Genomic DNA, 18,166 nt, shown 5'->3' on the forward strand with positions numbered 1-18,166 from the left:
GCAAAGCTGTTGACAGCCATATCTCGTGGCCAATGGGTCATGAAGTAGCTTTATATCAGCAGCTGGGTTTGGGAACAGGATAAGAAGGTACTTGGTGGTTGCCAGGAAGCCTAATTCAGACCTTGTCAGCCTCAGGGCTGCCTTCTGCTCCTTAGAGAAGACATTGCTATCAAGAGGTCTTTGAGACTCCAGGCTTGATTGAAAAGCTTCACATCATTGGCTCTGTTCTTTATAATTCTGCCCAGTGTGTGTGTGGGGGGGTGTTTTATTATTGTTGTCGTTTGTGTCTTGAGAGGAAGTCTCAGGCAGTCCAGGTTTGTCTCAAATTTGCTGTGTAGTGGAGGATGGCTGCAGGGATGATAGCTCACGCGTGGGCATTCAGGCAGGGGATCCTGTTGGGCAGAGTTGTGGTTTCCCCGGGTCTCCCACCCCAGTCAGCTGGCTGATGCCGTGGGACTCACATCCAGGTGCAGGAGTTTTTACTCAGTCTGAAGTCCCGTGGGGAGCAGGGCCTTTAAGTGGACCCCGGGCAGTGGCCTCCATTCTGGGGCTCCCAGATGCTGCCGAGAGCCGCAGCAGAATGGAGATGTGACAGGGGGGGTGGAGAGTCCCCCAACAGCATCTCGTAGGAAAGAGACTCTGGTTATTGTACTCGCTTGGCTGGATCGCTGGCTGCTCACAGAGAAGCTCTCCACGGGAGATTTGACAACAGCTGGATAGTTGAGACCTTCTCCACAGTTCCCCACAGTGGGGCCCCAAAGACACGAGGAGAAAGTCCATGGTTTTATAAGCTTTATTTTCATGGCGAATGGTAAATGAATCTTGCTGTACCCCCACACTCCCAGGGCAGGCCTTTGGTTAAATACCGTTTGTAAGGAGAAGGGTCTGGGAAAGAATACTTAATTGACTACGCCCTCTGGCCTTTAGGTATCTCATTAATATGGAAATCTCTTGAGGCTGAGGCCTGCAGTTACGCCCTCTATCTATGGAGGGGCACAAACCTCTCTTTGGGAGGAGCTGTATTGCCCTACATGACTGAAAGGCACAGGTCAATGGAGATCTTTTGCCACATGTCAGAAGCCTGGAATCTGGGAGCAAGGCTGAACACCTGCCATTGTCCCACCAGGGTCTGGGGTTCGAGGCCTGTGCCCAACCAGGAACCAAGTTATCCTTTCATGGTCCCACAGATGACCTTGAACTTCCGATGTCCCCTACCTTCCCATGCTAGGATTATTGGCAATAGAGATACCAGGCCTGTTTTATGTAGTGCTGGATGTAGAACCCACAGACTCATGCCTGCAAGGCAAAGGCTCTACATATCAAGCCAAATTTCCAGCCCCTTGATGTGAATAGATATTCACCAAATTCTTGTCATAAATATGAATAAACAATTAATGAGTAGTTGAATATTGCTTAACTTCATTGTGAATATAGAAGCCCCTAAAACCTTCCTTCTCTCATTTAAACAGTGGGGTTAGTTTGTTTTTTTAGTATAAAAATAAATAACTTTTTTTAAAAAATGAGGGTATCTGGAGAAATCACTCTGAAAGCATTGAACATTCTTAACGACTGAGCCACCTCTCCAGCCCCCAAAATATTTATTTTACATTTGTGTGTGTATTTGTGTGTATACATGCCAAAGTGTGTTGACACCATTTGGGGGGGAGTCAGTTCTGCCCTTCTACCATGTGTGTCCTGGAGATCAAGCTCAGGTTGTTGGGTTTGGAGGCAGGCACCTTTGACCAAAGAGCCTTCTCATTAGACCTTCATTTAAACAGAATTTAAAGTCCCACTGGCCTCCAGAGAAGTTATCAGTGCTCACCCGAGATCACTTTGGAGACACAGAGGAAATCAGCATCTCCTTCTAATGATGGGAACTTGGGGTTGAGGTTTTAGGAGTTTTGCCTTCTGTGCTTGGCTTCTCAGTGTTACCCCACAGAATAGAAAACTAAACTTTACTTCCATGAACCACATATGTAGTAGAGAATGGCAACATCTCTATCTTGGAGAAACTGAGGCTCAGTCATGTTGGAAAACTTGGCCCAAGATGACTCAGCTGGGTAAACAGAAGAGCCAACATGTGCACTAATACTCACCCTGGCTGCAAAGCCAATATGCTTTCCCAGAAACAAAACTAACAGCTCCTGGTGGTGCAGACGTGTCATCCAGCTATTTGAGAGGCTCAGGCAGGAGGATTCTAAGTTCCAGAGCTACAGAGTGAGTTAAGATTCTATTCCACAATAAATAGGAGGCCAGAAATATGGCTCAGTTCTAGAACTAGAATCCCCCCAGTGAGGAAATGGAAATGTGGCTCAGTGGTAGAGCCCCTGCTTAGAATCCTCCAGTGAGGGGTTTGGAGTCTGGCTCAGTAGTAGAGTCTCTGCCTACTTTAAGGAAGGAAGTGACTCTAGAGTACTTACTTGGTGTCTTAGTTAGGGTTTTACTCCTGTTAACAGACACCATGACCAAGGCAACTCTTATAAGGACAACATTTAATTGGGGCTGGCTTACAGGTTCAGAGGTTCAGGCTGCTGTTATCAAGGCAAGAACATGGCAGCATCCAGGCAGGCATGGTGCAGGAGGAGCTGAGAGTTCTACATATTCATCTGAGGCCACTAGGAAAAGACTGGCTAAAGGCCACGCCCACAGCGACACACCTACTCCAACAAGGCCACATGTCCTAATATTGCCATTCCCTAGGCCAAGCATATTCAAACCATCACACCTGGCATGCATGAAGCCCTAAGTTGAATACCAACACTGCAAGACAATGGTTCCCCTATGGACTGATTTGATCATGAGATTATTCTGAGTCTCTTCCCCATCCTCCAGGCTCCAAGAGGCCATTCCCATCTCCAGGATTCCTGTATAACCAACACCAATCACCAACACAAAAGAGCTCGTGTGAGAGCTGTGCCATTTTTAATATGAAGCATTTATTGAAATATATATATATCCATGCCGTTCTATCTGCTCAGCATCCAGGACCCCTGATGGAAGGCACCATCTCCACTTACTAAGGTCCAACTTAAGGTCCAACTTACTCGTAGACATCTTTGCAAGAGAAAAGCCAGCCAGGACAGTGCCTCTTGCTTCTTTATTTCTGTCCTGCCTGGGGATTTCTCTCCAGGGCCAGAATGCAGATAGTAAGATTAGTGAGTTGGGTGGAGTATCAAGGGGTCAGAGAAGAAGAGACTTAGTGATGGTCCCAGGGAATCACAGCAGGAACTCGTCCAGCTGAAGGGAGGCTCCAGGTGGCTCAGATGGTGGCAGGTGCCTGAGGCTGGAGAAGCAGACGCTGCACAGTGAGGGGGGAGGACCACCAGTACAGAGAAGGCCAGCTAGGTCTGGCCAAACAGGTTTTTAGCTGACCATGCGGGCATATATGCCTGCGTGTGTGTCCAGGGAGCTAGCTGCCTGTGCCTTAGCAGCTGAGCTGCAGCAGCTGAAGAAGTTGTAGTCTTCTTTAGGCTCCAGAGCCTGCCACTGCAGCTACTACCCACCTCAGTGCTTGAGGGTCACATATTCTACGTCTTCCTTTGCCTGGGGCCGCTTACCAGCCCCAAATTGAACCAACTCCGAGTAATGGATACTGTCATCCTCGGGGCAGCTTGGACTTACATTCTCATAATCACCCTGCAAAACACGTGAAGGTGAGCCAGGCCTGTGGTGACCAGCCTCCCTCCATTCTCTTTCAAGCCTTCTCCCATTGGGTCCCCAATGTCCAAACGGGGACTTCTTGTCTACAAATGGCTATGTTGTACTCCTTAGATACCCAGGTACCTGTCCTGGCTCCAACATTTGCCCTCTGCCTGGGCAACTATGGGGTCTGAATGTGTCCCCTGTATTTCATGTGTTGGAAATGTACAAACTGTGGGTCTTTGGGAGGTGACTATGTTGATATATTAATAGATAATCAAGGCGGAGAGTGTTTTAGGAAGTTTAAGTTCTCTGTGACATATGCCCTAGCTGTGAATGCTTTGTGTCACTTCAGGGCTCTGCCGTCACCAGATACAGCTCCCTGGTCTTAGATTCCCAGAACCAACCATGAGCCTAAATAAACCTCTTTCCATTATAAACCACCAAGTCTTGGGTATTCAATTATAGCAATGGAAAATAGACTTAAGACTGCCACCATTCCCAACTTCATAGCCATGTGTGTCCCAGGACAATTGAGACTCCAGGCCCACCCAACCCCACAGCTTTCTGTAGCTCTGCCCTCTTACCATATGCCGCTTCTGTAGCACCGAGTACGTGACTGTGTCGTTGCTTGGAGGAGGACCCTGTGTTGCTGGGGTCCCTGCATCTCTGAGAGAATGAAGATGGCTACACATGAGCTTTCCCCAGCAGCACCTCAACCCCAGACCCTTAGGGAAAAAAGCCTCTTCTCTGTGCCCAACACCACAGTAGCAGCCAATGAAACTGGCTGTGTGAATGTATAACAACACAGTCAACCTGTGATGCAGCCTGGCTCTGGACACCGGCTTCTGAACTAAAGACACAGGTCCCTTCTGAGGCCTGTTACCTTGTAATGCAGCAAAAATGAGGGAATGAATTTATTGTGGAGCCTGGCACAGACCTGGCACAAAGAGGCCAGACTAGGACACACGGTTTTCCTCCCACGCCCCTTGGGAGTTACAGCTACCACGCTCCAGTACCCTCCTCCATACCCAGCGCTGTGCGTTTCACTCTCTGGAAAGTTCAAGATGGCGTAACTAACGGTGTCATCCATGGCCGGATTGTAGCATCCCTGGGATTGGGGGCCTTCTGAGAGAGGGGTCCTTCTAGCCTGGAAGATGCAAAATTGAAGCTTTGCCTCTCTTCCCTGACCCCATGCCTTGCCCCTGGCCTTTGACCCCAACAATTCCCGGGAGGCTTTTTTATCCAACAGGATCTTCTCCTGCATGGAGATGGCAGATGCCTGTGAGTCTCCAGCCCTTTTCTCATCTGTTGCCTTCAAAGGCTACCCTGGGTCTCACATTCCTCTTGTCTTACCTTTTTGTTCCTCACAAAGAAGCTCTGGCCACTGGAATTTTCCTGAAGCCCCTGCTGGCTCTGGCTATGCTTCCATCTAAGGATCAAGGGGTTTGTGAGGGCGGGTGGGGATGATCCCATAAGGCTGTGGGCTGTGGGCTGTGGGGAGGGGGTGGGAAGAGGAGGAGGCTGCGATGGAGCTCACTTTTTTTGGAATTTCATCCCCCAGATGGCCAGGATGCAGACAGTCAGGCAGAACCCTAGTCCCAAGGCGACCCGCTTGCCAATAGTCTCTGGACTGTCTGGTGAAGAAAGATAAACAGGCTCACTCTGGCTTGTGAAGACGGGCAGAGAGCATCCTGCCCTTCTCCCTTCATGAAGCCTGGTCCTCCTTGCCTACGGATTTCCTCCACATATGGGAGAGTGGCATAGAAGGGGATGGAAAAATAGTCCCTGTCACCCCACCCCTGATAGGAGAGAAGAGACTAATCTTCACCCCTAGCAAGAATTACTCCATAGTCAGCTCTCATAGAAAGCCTGTGATCCTCACGGTCGTGGCTGCCCCGCAACCCCGAGAGCAGTTTGATCAGACAGTCAAAACTTAAAGTGCGCCCAGGCAGACCCAGCTCCACACAAGCTTGGTCCCTGGCTTGTCCTGGCAGGTGTGCCTGCAGCAAGGGTTTCTGCATGTCTCTACCTTGAAGTGGGTGCTAGGGAGATGGGATGGGTTACAGTCATTTGAAAGAGGCAAGGCACAAACTGGGCATGATGGCTCCTATAATCCCAACACTCAGGAGGCAGAGACAGGTGGATAGATCTCTGTGAGTTTGAGGCCAGCCTGCTTTATAGAGCAAGTTCTGGGACATCCAGGACTACACAGAGAGACCCTGCCTTGAAAAACAAAACCAAAACAAAACCAAAAGCATTAAAAAGAAAAGAACTAAGGATCCTTCCATCAAGGGCGAGATTGCCATGTAGAGGAAAGGAGGAAGGCAGGCCCATAGGGCAGGACTGGGTGACAGGGGGACTTTCCACTCAGGAGTTAGTGGTCACAGGGTGTGCCTGGGCTGGAAACAGAAGGAAGAAGGGAGGGATTGCAGCTCCTAGGATGGGGAGGGATCCAAGGGAAGACGGCAGGGGGAACTTACAGTAGACAGTGAGGGTGCTGGGTGGTGACTCTCCTGTGCCTAGGTCGTTGGTCCCTTGGCAGTGGTAGGAACCCGTGTGTTGGACCCTCAGGGATTCCAGTCTCAGTTTCTGGCCTGAAAAGTGGAGGTCTTGGCCACTGGAGTCAAACCAGATGTATTTAAAGATGGGCGGATTAGCATCACTCTCACAGGACAAGGTGGCCTTCTTCCCCTCCATCACGCGGTCCCCGGGGGTGATGGACACGTGAAGCCTCCGAGGAGCATCTGTAAAGGAGAATCCGAGTCAGGCCAGGGCAGGGTCACCTCATCATCTTCATATTTAGCCCCGCGACTCCAGCACTCACACAGCACTTGGAGGCTCCAGGCCTGTGACGAGGTCTCTCCAACAGAGTTGCTGACCATGCAGTTATAATTTCCAGAATCTTCTGGAGAGATGGAGCTGAAGGTCAGGTCTCTCCCTTCCTGCACAAGACTCCCATTCTTCTTCCAGAAGAAGCGGACCTCTGCAGGGTAGCTCCCTGAGAAGGCACATTGGAGGAGGACGCGATGCCCAGCGTGGATCTCTGATGCGGGGCTCACCTTCAGTATCTTCACGGCTCTGGGGGCGTCTGCAGGGCCACAGCCTCAGGTGATGTTTTGGCACTCTTCCCTTCTTGATGTCCCCAAAGCTTCCTGTGCCCTTTATTAGGACTTGCCATCTCCTTGGCCCCGAGCCCTATGTGTCTTCCCTCAATCCTCCCTTGTGACCTGTGGTCCGGGTCCCCATCCCCTCACTCTCCCATCCACATATCTCAATGTGAACACCTCCTGGACACCCCTGTCACTCACAGTGGACATTCAGGCTGACAGAAGGGGCCCACGAACACTTGTGGTTACAGGCAGCACAGCTGACGGGCATGGAATTCCATGTCACTTTCTGAATCTTCAGCACTCCGGGTGTGACCTCGCTCCCAGAACCTCGAGGGCTCCATTCGTAGTTGGTGACGTCTGGATTGCTGGAGTTGTATTTACAGACCAGGGTCACATTGTCTCCTTCCCGAATTGGTGTGAAGCTTTGAATCACTGTGGTTACTGCCTTGGGAGCGTCTTCGGGTAGAAGGAGAGGCAGGAAAAGAATGATTACTTTTCTTTCCCTTTGCAAGTACCAGAGATCAAACACGAGGTAGGTCTTGCACAGGCTAGGTAAAAGCTCTACCCTAACCTATTTTTCTTTTTAACCTTTTGTTTTTGAGTCACAGTTGTCTTAATTTGCACAGGCCAGCCTTGAACTTGTGACCATCTCACCTTAGCCCCTTAATAGCTGAAGTGACCGACTTGCGGCACCCTGGGCCAGTTGCAAGGCTGGTTTTCACAAAGACTTTTCACAATATCCCTGAATGAATCCTCTCCTGCTCCCTCTAGTGAGGCACACTGCCGGAGCCCATGCTGTTTAAAGCTGTGTAACTGGCCTGTAGGCCCCTGGGCAGCAAGCCTTCCAGAATCCTCCCAAAGGATACCCTTAGAGCAGCCATTGGTGTGAAACTTAGCTACTGCTGTCCAGATGTCTAGAGTTCAGAGTATGGGTGGTCCTGTCTGTATTCAAGCCACTAGATGCCCAGCAAACAAGTCTGTATTTTGGAAGCACCTCCAAAGCAAGCTGGGCTGTGCTAAGGAATGCCAAACAGTGGAGCAGAATGACGAGAGAGTCCCTCTGGCTCTCAGATCTCTCAGGACTTGTTCAGGCCCTTGCCCATTGCTACTAATGTTATATCTCCATGCCCCTGGCTGGGAAATCCTAATAGTAAGCAGGATCTCACATAACCCAGGCAGGCATCAAACTTGCTATAGAGCCAAGATAACCTTGAATTTATGATCCTCCTGCCTTCGTGTCTTAAGTGCTGAGATTTCAGGTATGTGCCACTACATTTGTTTCTTTTATGCAGTTGGGGATTGAATCCAGAGCTTCATGTGAGCTAAGCATTCTATCAACAAAGCCACATGCCTAGCCCCTCACTGGGGGATTCCAGGCAGGGGCTCTACCACTGAGCCACGCCCCCAGCCCCTCACTGGGGGATTCCAGGCAGGGGCTCTACCACTGAGCCACGCCCCCAGCCCCTCACTGGAGGATTCTAGGCAGGGGCTCTACCACTGAGCCACGCCCCCAACCCCTCACTGGGGGATTCCAGGCAGAGGCTCTACCACTGAGACACGCCCCCAACCCCTCACTGGGGGGGATTCGAGACCAGTCTTTGGTTGCTGAGCCGTACTCCCAGCCCCTTACTGGTACATTGTAGGATAGTATTCTGTCATTGAGCTACATCTCTGGTCCTCCTTCTACTTTTGAGCCAGTCTTACTAAGTTGCCTAGGCTGACCTTGAACTTACTCTGTAGCCCAGGCAGGACTCATATTTGTGATCCTTCAGTCTCAGCTTCCGCAGCAGCTGGGATGATGGATCTGAGCCACAGGCTGGTGAAATTCATTCATTCAACAAACATCTACTAAGTAACTGCCATAAGCTGAGGCTCTTGGTCATTGTCTAGAAAGCATCTGTGAAGCTCCAGGTGCCTGGTTGCTTGTCTTTCCAACACCCTCACATCTCCACACCGAACACCCCCTACACCCCTCACCCAGCACCCCCTATACCTCCTCACCCCAATACCCAATATATCCTACACCCCCACACTCCCACACCCCCTTACTCCCACACCCCCTCACCTCCACATCCAACACCCACTACACCCCCTCACTCCCACAACCTGTCACCCCTACACCCTATTTGTCTTCCTTCTCTATTTCCCTCTTTCCTCCAAAAGCCAGAAGTCAGTTGGCTGCTCACACTGGACATCCAGATCCGCTTCCTGGTATATCGTTCCACGACCTAGATGGTTCTCTGCCAAGCAAGAGTAATTCCCAACATGCCACAGGGAGACATTAGTGATCTGGAGCTTCTCCTGGGTGTCTCCAGGTACTTCCTTCCTGTTGTGATACCAGGTGTACTTTGTTGCTCTTGGACTGGCCAGTGAATCACAGATCAGCTCAACTGACTGTCCCTCTTCAGCCGGTGAGGGAGAGATGTGAACCCTGGAGGGCTTTGGAGCATCTGAAAGAATGTATGGCAGCCATTAGACAGGTGAGCAGAGCCTACAAATGTGGTCACCCAGCACCTGAACCTCTATTATCATCCCTTGAGGAGCCTGCTAACTCCGCACCTCCCTCGCCAGCTTCAAGGATACTCACAGAGGACTGTGAGTACCACTTCTTCCGACTCTCCTTCACCTATGTCGTTGGAAGCCCGGCACTGGTATTTCCCTCCCATGTCCTTGGTCACTGAATGCAGAGTTAGCTTGGACATCTGTTCCTGTTCCTGTTCCTGTTCCCATTCCTGTTCCTGCAGGGGGCGCCCATCCTTGAACCAGGACACCTCTGTCCTGAGTTCTGGGTTGCTGCCGATAACCTGGCATGTCATTGTCACAGAGTTGCCCTCCTTGACCTCTGTGGAATTGACCTGGATCTTCAGCTTCGGGGTGTCTGCAGGAACAGAGAAGCAGTTGCGGAGAGGACAAGGAATGCTCTCGGTGGCTGCAGTTTTATTCTGACAGCAGCAGTGGTTCCTATGTCCACCCAGATAACTATCCTAGCTCCTTACTTACTTACTGCTCCCATTTCTCCTGTCCCCTCCCACGTTGTCTCTGCCGGCATCCCCAGCATCATCAGAGATTGGCACTGAAGCTATCCACTGGGCTTGTACAGCCCAGGAGACCAGTGCCCTCCCCTCTTTACTTCCTTCCACTCTTAGCTCAAAAGGCTCAGGCTTGACCCACACTCCTCTCCAGTCCTCGCCCACTGCTGTGGGTATGCTATGCCCCACCTCAGGACCTTTGCACATGTCCCTTCCTCTCCCTCGGATCTTCTTTGCCTGTTCTAGTCCCTCCCTCTATCCTGTCAGCTGAGATCTGCACCTTCCTCACAAGAGTCTCTATCCATCACCCACCTCCTAACCCCTTTTCTTTCTTTCTTTTTTTTTTTTCTTTTTTGTTTCTTTTTTGGGTTTTCGAGACAGGGTTTCTCTGTGTAGCCCTGGCTGTCCTGGAACTCAGTCTGTAGACCAGGCTGGCCTCGAACTCAGAAATCCGCCTGTCTCTGCCTCCCAAGTGCTGGGATTAAAGGCGTGAGCCACCACTGCCAGGCTTCTTTTTTTCTTTCTTTCTTTTTATGTCTCTCTCTCTCTCTCTCTCTCTCTCTCTCTCTCTCTCTCTCTCTCTCTCTCTCTCTCTCTTATATTTGTGTGTGCTCGCACATGAGCGGGGCGGGTATGGTCAGAAGACAGCCATAGGTGTTGTGTTTCAGAAACCATCCATCTTGTGTTTACATTTTTTGAGACTGGGTCTCTCACTGACCTGGAGCTCACTCAGACCCAACTCACTTGTGCCTGAGGATCCACTGGATCGGCCTCCCCACAGCGGAGACAAGCAAAGGCCACCAGACTCAACTGTTTTGTTTTGTTGGCTTTTTGTTTTTCCAGACAGGGTTTCTCTGTGTAGTCCTGGCTGTCCTGGAACTCACTCTGTAGACCAGGCTGGCCTCAAACTCAGCAATGCACCTGCGTCTGCCTCCTGCGTCCTGGGATTAAAGTGTGTGCCACCATATCATGCTTACATTCGACTTTAAAAATGTGAGCTCTGGGGTTCAAACTCAAGTACTCATTCTTGTAACGCAAATACTTTAAAAAAAAAAAAAGGTTTTTTTTTTTTTTTTTTTTTTTCATCGTGTGTATCTGTGCCAGAGGAACTAAAGGCCTCAGACCCTGTAGAGAGAGAGCTTTGGGTGGTTGTCAACTGCTTGGTGTGGGTGCTAGGATTTGAATTTGGGTCCTCTGCAAGAGCAGTAAGTGCTCTAAATCATTGAAACATCTCTCCTACGTACTTAAAAAAAAAAAAAAAAAAAACATATTATGGGACTGGAGAGATGGCTCAGCAGTTAAGAGCACTGGTTGCTCTTCCAGGAGACTCAGGTTCCCAGCACCCACAGGGAGGCTCACAACTGTCTTTAATTCCAGTTCTAGGGCATCCAACACTTTCTTCTGTCCTCCACAAACACCGTTCTTGTGATCAGTGCACAGACATACATTCAGGCCAAACACTCAAACACATGCAAATAAAAATTTAAAAATCTTTTTAAAATTAATAAACAGTATTTACCATGTAGTACTAAGCTTAAAAAAAAATCAAAGGGGGTTTATTAGGTTGGCTAGGCAAATTCAGAGTTATCTACCTGGCCCTCTTTTTCTCTTAATACACATCTCCTCGTGGCAATTCTGATCTGTGCTTCTTGGTTAATGTCTATGAGTCTACCCCGTTGCAACTGTTATACCACACAGGCAGAACCTGGCTCCGTGCTGTGTTCTCAGCCAAAGCTGGCATTCAAGACAAGATTGGCACCTAATTAATTCACAGGCTTGGGTTTTTGTTTGTTTGTTTTAAGAGGGGGTCTGATTGGCTTAGAACTATGTAGACCAGGCTAGCCTCAAACTCACAGAGCTCCACCTCCTTCTGCCTCATGAGTGCTGGATTTAAAAGTATGTAGCACCATGCTAGGCCCCACAGTAAATATTCATTCAATGAATGGATGAATGAATGAATGAATGAATGAAGCATAAAATAATAATGTGAAAACTTACATGTGTGTAGAACAATGAACCCTAAGGAGATTATCCTCAAAGTGTGTTTCAGAATTGATTGATTGATTGATTGATTGGTCAGTGATGGAGGTTAGTCCAGGGTCTCACAAGTGCTAAGCAAGAGCCATACCACTGAGATACATCTCTAGCCCTTAGTTTTTGAAACAATGTTTTACTCTGTTGCTCAAGGTTGTCTCAATCTCCAGATTCCCCTGCCTTGCCCTCCTGAGTGTCCAATTCCAGGCCTGTATTACCACACTTAACTAGGTTGCCTCATTGTTCAGGTCAAGGCAGAGGCTAAAACGAATGTGTCTTGAGACACAGAACTGACCGAAGAGATGGTGTGGAGAGCATGTGCCAGCCCCGGAAACAGGTGACTGACAGCCGAACCTTGAGCGGACACAGGTTCTTCCCACCCTTGGTACAACTCAACAGGATTTAGGGAGAAGGTGACAGGTGGCATCCTTCCCACCCAGAGACTCACATTTAACATCCAGATGCACTGAGTTCACAGAGAGCACTTTGGAGGTATGCTGGACTTCACATGTCACTTTCTTTCCGTGGTCTGTCCACTTTGGTTGGAAGGTGAGCCTACTCTTTGTATAAACATTGCTAACGGAGGAGGAGATAGAGGAGGTGATGGAGGTAGTCTTGGAGTCTTTCAGGTCCCACTGCAAGTGGATGTCATATCCAAAGCAGGTGAAATTCAGGATACAGGTCAGAGTGACACTTTGGAATTCTCTGATTTCTGGTGGCAGCAGGATGTAAGGTTGGAATGGTTTCTCTGGGGGAAAAAAAAGAGAGAGGCCTGCTTGCTAGGGATGGGACACAGACTGGCTCTCCACCCCTGGCTTCAGGCATCCTGTCCCGTGTGACCCCAAAAGAAGCCCTTGCAAGGCTGGCCTATTTCTTTGTTCAGTTCAACTACTCTGGAAGGCCTTGGAGACACAAAGCCTGCTGGGAAATTGTATCTAACATTGAGTTCATTTCTCACTCCCTCCTTCCATTACAGTTCTAAATGGCTTCAGGATCACCCAGAGTGATTTGGTTTGATTGATTGGTTGGTTTATTTCTCCATGTATTACTAATCATTGGTGACATGTGTTTGTTTGACAGCCTCAGATTTAGAGTCAGGCAAGCACAACATTCCTTTAATGGGGTGATCCTGAGGCCTGGGGCTCAAATCTCTCCCACGCTAGACCAGCCGACAGATGTGATGTCAAGAGGCACAGCACAGCAGCTCTACTGCGGACTGATGATACTGTCCAGCGCAGAGGCCCCTGGCTGCTGTTATGGGTCATTTCTGAACCTTGTGCTCTCCTTGTCTATCCTAAAAGGGTTCCTTTAATTTGGTCACTAACACATTGAGAAATCTGAAAATCCAGCCCTGTCCCTGCTTTGGAAAGATTCAGAAAACCTGAGAGCCCAGACAAAGGATTCCACAACAGACGCAAACTGAGGAGAGAAAGCCTGAGGTAGAACAGCTGCTCATGCTGCAGCTGGCTCTGTGTGTGTGTGTGTGTGTGTGTGTGTGTGTGTGTGTGTGTGTGTGTGTGTGTGCACGCGCGTGCGCATGCGTCAATGTCTCCTATTTGATGAGCAAATGAGAAGAAGAAATAAAAAGGAAAGGACACAACTGCTCCTAGGTGTGGTGAACAAAGTTTACTGTAGATAAAAGGGAGAGCATAGCCAGAGGCAGGATCATCTGGGAGAGTCCAGCATGCATAGGACCTTGAGTCAGTCTGGTGAGGAGGGGCGGGGAGGAAGAGGGGAGAGGGGAACCAGAAAGAAAGCTGCAGCCAAGAAAGAGGACAAAAGTTTTAAAAAAAAAAAATGGCTGGATTATATAGAGAAGAGGCTGGGAGAGGGGCAGCCCAGCCCTTGGGCTGGAGAGTTGGGATAGAGAGTGCCAGCCATTCTCTGTAAAAGGTAGAGATTGAGGGATGCTGGGAGAACTGGGTGGCCATGCCCGCTTTAATATGTTAAGTAGATACCTAGGCTGTTTACTCCAGGGTTTGAAACCTAACCCTGAGCAGGTAGTACCTCACTCCTCCCTCCCCCCTCCCTCTTTGCCACTGCTAGAACAGGCTGCCTCCCCATGCTTACTGGAGATGTTGAGGTGAATGCCCTCCATCCATCTGTCAGTCCCTGAGATCATCCTCAACCCCAGCTTCCCACTGTCATTGGCATATATCGGGTGGATTTTCAGGGTACAATTGTCTTTTCTGTTTCCTAGAAATGTTACTCTTTCTTGCTGAGAAGAGAACTGGTCAGACTTTGTGTTCATCCCAGTCTTGTTGTACAGGATAGTTCCTTTGAATTTCCTGGTGTCATTGTCAAACTCATATTTCTGAAAAAGGAGGATGTTGTCCAACTGTGTATTGGAATTTGGTATTTTGTACTTGCAAGGAATCCAGATGCAGGCGTCCTCCCAGGCAAAGAGGGTTTGGGGATGGTCAACAATCCATCTAGTTGTTGGGTTGTATGAAGCCGAAGCCACAAATCCTAAAGGGCACAACTCTGGTCAGAAGTTGTTATTGGGGGTGAGAACCTTCCACTGGAAGTAGGAGAGGGAGACACTGGGGAGACACACGGTGGAACAGGAGCACAGAATATCTCTGTGCCACTACCTCCCCAAAGTTCCCCTCCAATGCCCCAGGCCCATCCCCTCTCTGCATTACCCACTGTTATCTCCAAACCCAACTACCAGCCTGGGCCTCAGCACTTACCCAGAATCAGGAGGAACCATGGGCAGTGGGCACGCATGATGTCTCTTCTGGGTGGGCCCTGGGGAAGGAAGAGTTAGTCTGTAAACTGGATGTCTTGGTCCGTGACTATAATACCAGCATTCAGGAAGTTGAGGCAGGAGGATTGCTAAGAGTCTGAGGCCAGTGTGGGCTACATTCTGAGACCCTGTCTCAACAACAGCAGCAACAACCACAAAAGGAATTTGCCTTTGAACCATCTAGTTGCCCTCTGAACTCTGTCTGGCCCCTTTTTCCTGATTGGGGGTACAGGTGTCTGGTTATGTGATAGAGAGTGGGTTCCGGGTGCTCATAGAGTCTTTTCTGCATATACTGTACTTCTTCAAACAGACTTTCCTTTCTTCTCATCTACCTCTCTCTTCCATCCATTTATATGCTTGCAACCGTGCGTGCATGCGTGTGTGCCTCTGTGTGTGTGTGTGTCCCCTAAATATAAGGCATTTACAAGCTACAGTGCGTGTGTGGACACTAGAGGGCAACTTTGTGGAGAATTTTGTGGAGTTGATGCTTTCCTTCCATCTTTAAGTGGGTCCCAGGAATCCAACTCATACGACCAGGCTCACACAGCACATTCGACCCCTGAGCCACCTTGATGGCTTTTATAACTTTTAAAACTCTGTTCTCTTGCCAGGCAGTGGTGGCTCATGCCTTTAATCCCAGCACTTGGGAGGCAGAGGCAGGAGGATTTCTGAGTTCGAGGCCAGCCTGATCTACAGAGTGAGTTCCAGGACAGCCAGGGCTATACAGAGAAACCCTGTCTCGAAAAACAAAAACAAACAAACAAAAAAAACCAAAACAAACAACAAACAGACAAAACTCTGTTCTCTCAGGCTCTGTGCTGCCAGCCTGTTTTATGCCTCAGATGCCAGGCTCAGGTAGCAAGAGTCTCCCCAGGCTACCATTGCAAGATCACACATAGGGGTCGGACAAAGGGATTTGAAAGACTCTGGGTGGCAGGGTGGCGGTGGGGAAAATCACATTAAAACAAACCTGAGCCAGGCTTAGTGATTCAGGCCCGGAATTCCAGGTGCTCCAGGCTGATAAAAAACAACTGCAAGCCCAAGATCAGCTTGGCTACAAGGCAAGTTCAAGAGCGGTTGGTCTAGTAGACTTAAGAAGAAGCTTGTCTCAAAACAAAAATAAAAAGAGGGCTGGGGTGTATCTCTGTGATAAAGGAATCACCTAGTAAGGCACTGGAGGTGGGGTTCAGCACTAGAACCCCTGCCTAGAATCCCCCAGTAAGGGGCTGGAGGTGTGGCTCAGTGGTAGAGCCCTGCCTAGCAAGCATAGGACCTAGATTCAATCTGTAGTACTATTCCAAAAAGTAAAACTAAACTCATAGTGAAGGATGACATCAGCAGAACACTGGGAGGGAGGCAGAAAGCCTTAGAAACAGAGAGTGGTCCGAACGACCCCCTCCTGAGCCCCGGGTGCTGATAAGGAACAAGGGGCAGGCATTTCTTTTCCAATATAAGCCAGTTGTTACCCCACCGGGCGGTAGTGGGAACCTCCAAATGTCTGATCACTCACTGTCTGACCATAAGGAAGAAGTCAGATTGTCATGAGAAATGTCTTGCTTTAGAAGCAATGCATAGGATCAGCCATAGTGGTGTATACCTAAAAATCCCAGAATTTAGGAGCCTGTATCTGTGGGTACAAGCCTGAAGCTAGTCTGGCTTACCAAGCTATTGTAAGTAGTATTAAATAAGTAATAGTATACGGCACTAGCCTGACAGGCCAATTTAAGGGCAACCAATTTACAACTGATACTCCCTGTCTCTGTCTGTCTCTGCTGTTTCTGCTGTCTCTCTCTCTCTCTCTCCAACGAGCTTGGCCTCCACCATCCTACACTTTATGTAGAGTTAAATTTAACTCTGTTCATGTGGCTGTGATCTTGGTGTGAGTCCCCAGGGATCTTGCAGGATGTGCCAACAAAGTGTGTCTCCGGTGTCAGAGAGCAGAGCTGTGTCCCTTCCGCCCACCCAACCAATGTTTCCCATACCTTGCACAACATCATCACCTCCCTCTCTCCAGCTATTTATCTCTCAGGCCAAAGGGCACAGATAGATAGTAAGGACTGTGGGTGACCAGGACCAGGTGTGAGGAAAGCTAGTCAGGTTGCTGAGAGCGGGCTGGATTCTGCTTCCATTGTGGGGGTTGGCCCAGCCTGGGGGTGTATAAGAGGTTTGTGGGCTGAGGCTGGGGCAGATCATCTGAGGTAGAGGTGATCTCAGTTTCCCAGGTACAGGGAATGCATCGCATACAGATATCTTCAAGGTCACAGCCACTTGGGAAAAGCAGCATTCAGCAGGAGGCTTCACTGAGGAACTTCTCTAGTTGTCTATAAAGAGCTTAGACAGGCGGCAGCCATACTTCTCTGGCCATGAGAACTATTTTAATCTTCTCCAACAAAAGCGGTGCAGGGTTGCAAGCTCTGTTCTGGGGGGCACACTTTGACACACCCTGGGGGTTGCTACAACAAAGGCTGCGGCAACCATCAGCCTCCGGGTGCTGGACCACCGTGCTTGTCCAACCTTAGCAGAGCCTGGCTGGAGAACTCAGCTAAGGCAGGAAGCAGGCAGTTCCTGATCGAAGCTGCCTACCTACCCAAGGGATTTACTGCATGAGAAGCAGGGACTTGAGCCTGGGGACCAGATAGATGAGGAGGTAGAGTCGGATGCAGCAGCAACGGTTACTAAGTCCAGAAGCACAGAACAGGGCCATACAGTCGAGATCTGTGATCCACTCACCTTCTGAGAGCCTCAAGGTTAGCTCCCTGGCCCCATCATATCCTCCCCGGCACTCACAGCTTCTTCTACCTCAGAGGACCCGGAAAGCCTGAAAAGAGGGTTCTGAAAGACTGGGAGGGGGAGTTGAGGCTTGGGGTTGAGGTGTGTCTGTGTCTATTGTAAAGTAGATAAGAAAACCCAGCAGGTCCCCACGGCCAGCACCCAGAGGCCACTCCATATTTACTTGTTGAGAACAAGAGAAAAGATCAAAATGGTTTTACCTGTTTCCTCCTGAGTTCGACCTTCAGGATCCCTAGCATGCTCTGAGAGGAAAAGTAAGAAAACTCTCATGAACGTGGCCACGCCTCCTTCCTCTCTGCGCCTCTGAGACCAGCAGATACGGTGGGGAACAGAGACCATGGTGGAGAGCACAAGCCTGGAGTCAAATTGACTCTGTGCAGTCAGGTCTTAGCTTGCGTGTCTTCCAGCTCTAATGAATGAATTTCCAAGCTGGCTTGTCCAGGTCTCCCTAGAGCCAGAAGACGCACAAATACACACTTGAACACATGATACTCAAACACACACATACACACCACTCCAATGTGGGGGTTGACCTGGCCTGGGTGTGTATAAGAGGTTTGTGGGCTGAGGCTGGGGCAGATCATCTGAGGTAGAGGTGATCTCAGTTTCCCAGGTATAGAGAATGCATCGCATACAGATATCTTCAAGGTCACAGCCTTGGTGCATAGGGGCACCATCACAAGTAAATAAAAATGAAGTAAAAGACTTCCCATTCGGCGACCCTTCTTCACCAGAGCTAGAGCTCCTGGTTGGCTGGAAAAGGGACAGGTCTTCTTGAAGGTGGCTTTAGTTTCTGATAGCATCTTATTACT

General features: G+C 49.4%; 1 protein-coding gene across 3 annotated transcripts; it reads right to left on the reverse strand.

Annotated features, from left to right (window-relative positions):
- Window positions 1-2,917: 2,917 nt before the first annotated feature.
- Window positions 2,918-17,754, reverse strand: Cd22 (CD22 molecule). 3 transcript variants are annotated; one of them, XM_076931949.1, is made up of 14 exons: window positions 17,555-17,754; window positions 14,509-14,566; window positions 13,886-14,284; window positions 12,264-12,563; window positions 9,340-9,630; window positions 8,939-9,202; window positions 6,951-7,208; window positions 6,467-6,730; window positions 6,123-6,386; window positions 5,180-5,276; window positions 4,996-5,071; window positions 4,671-4,789; window positions 4,227-4,308; window positions 2,918-3,636 (listed from the first exon to the last, which is right to left on the reverse strand). In XM_076931949.1, the coding sequence occupies exons 1-14, from the start codon at window positions 17,591-17,593 to the stop codon at window positions 3,505-3,507; spliced, it is 2,643 nt and encodes an 880-aa protein (XP_076788064.1). In that variant the 5' UTR covers window positions 17,594-17,754; the 3' UTR covers window positions 2,918-3,504. The 3 variants fall into 3 exon arrangements, with proteins under 3 accessions (XP_076788064.1, XP_076788076.1, XP_034373359.1); XM_076931961.1 differs by lacking the exon at window positions 17,555-17,754 and adding an exon at window positions 17,295-17,471; XM_034517468.2 differs by lacking the exon at window positions 17,555-17,754 and adding an exon at window positions 15,535-15,708.
- Window positions 17,755-18,166: the final 412 nt, after the last annotated feature.

Source organism: Arvicanthis niloticus, chromosome 1 (assembly GCF_011762505.2).
Source record: "Arvicanthis niloticus isolate mArvNil1 chromosome 1, mArvNil1.pat.X, whole genome shotgun sequence".
In the NCBI taxonomy this organism is placed as follows: domain Eukaryota; kingdom Metazoa; phylum Chordata; class Mammalia; order Rodentia; family Muridae; genus Arvicanthis; species Arvicanthis niloticus.

Coding starts and splice junctions, on each gene's coding strand:
- Cd22 (XM_076931949.1), bottom strand. CDS start 17,593: ATGCTAGGGATCCTGAAGGTCGAACTCAGGAGGAAACAG. Junction 6,387..6,466: donor CTGGAGCCTCCAAGTGCTGT/GTGAGTGCTGGA, acceptor TCTCCTTTACAG/ATGCTCCTCGGAGGCTTCAC. Junction 4,309..4,670: donor AGTGAAACGCACAGCGCTGG/GTATGGAGGAGG, acceptor TCATTCTCTCAG/AGATGCAGGGACCCCAGCAA.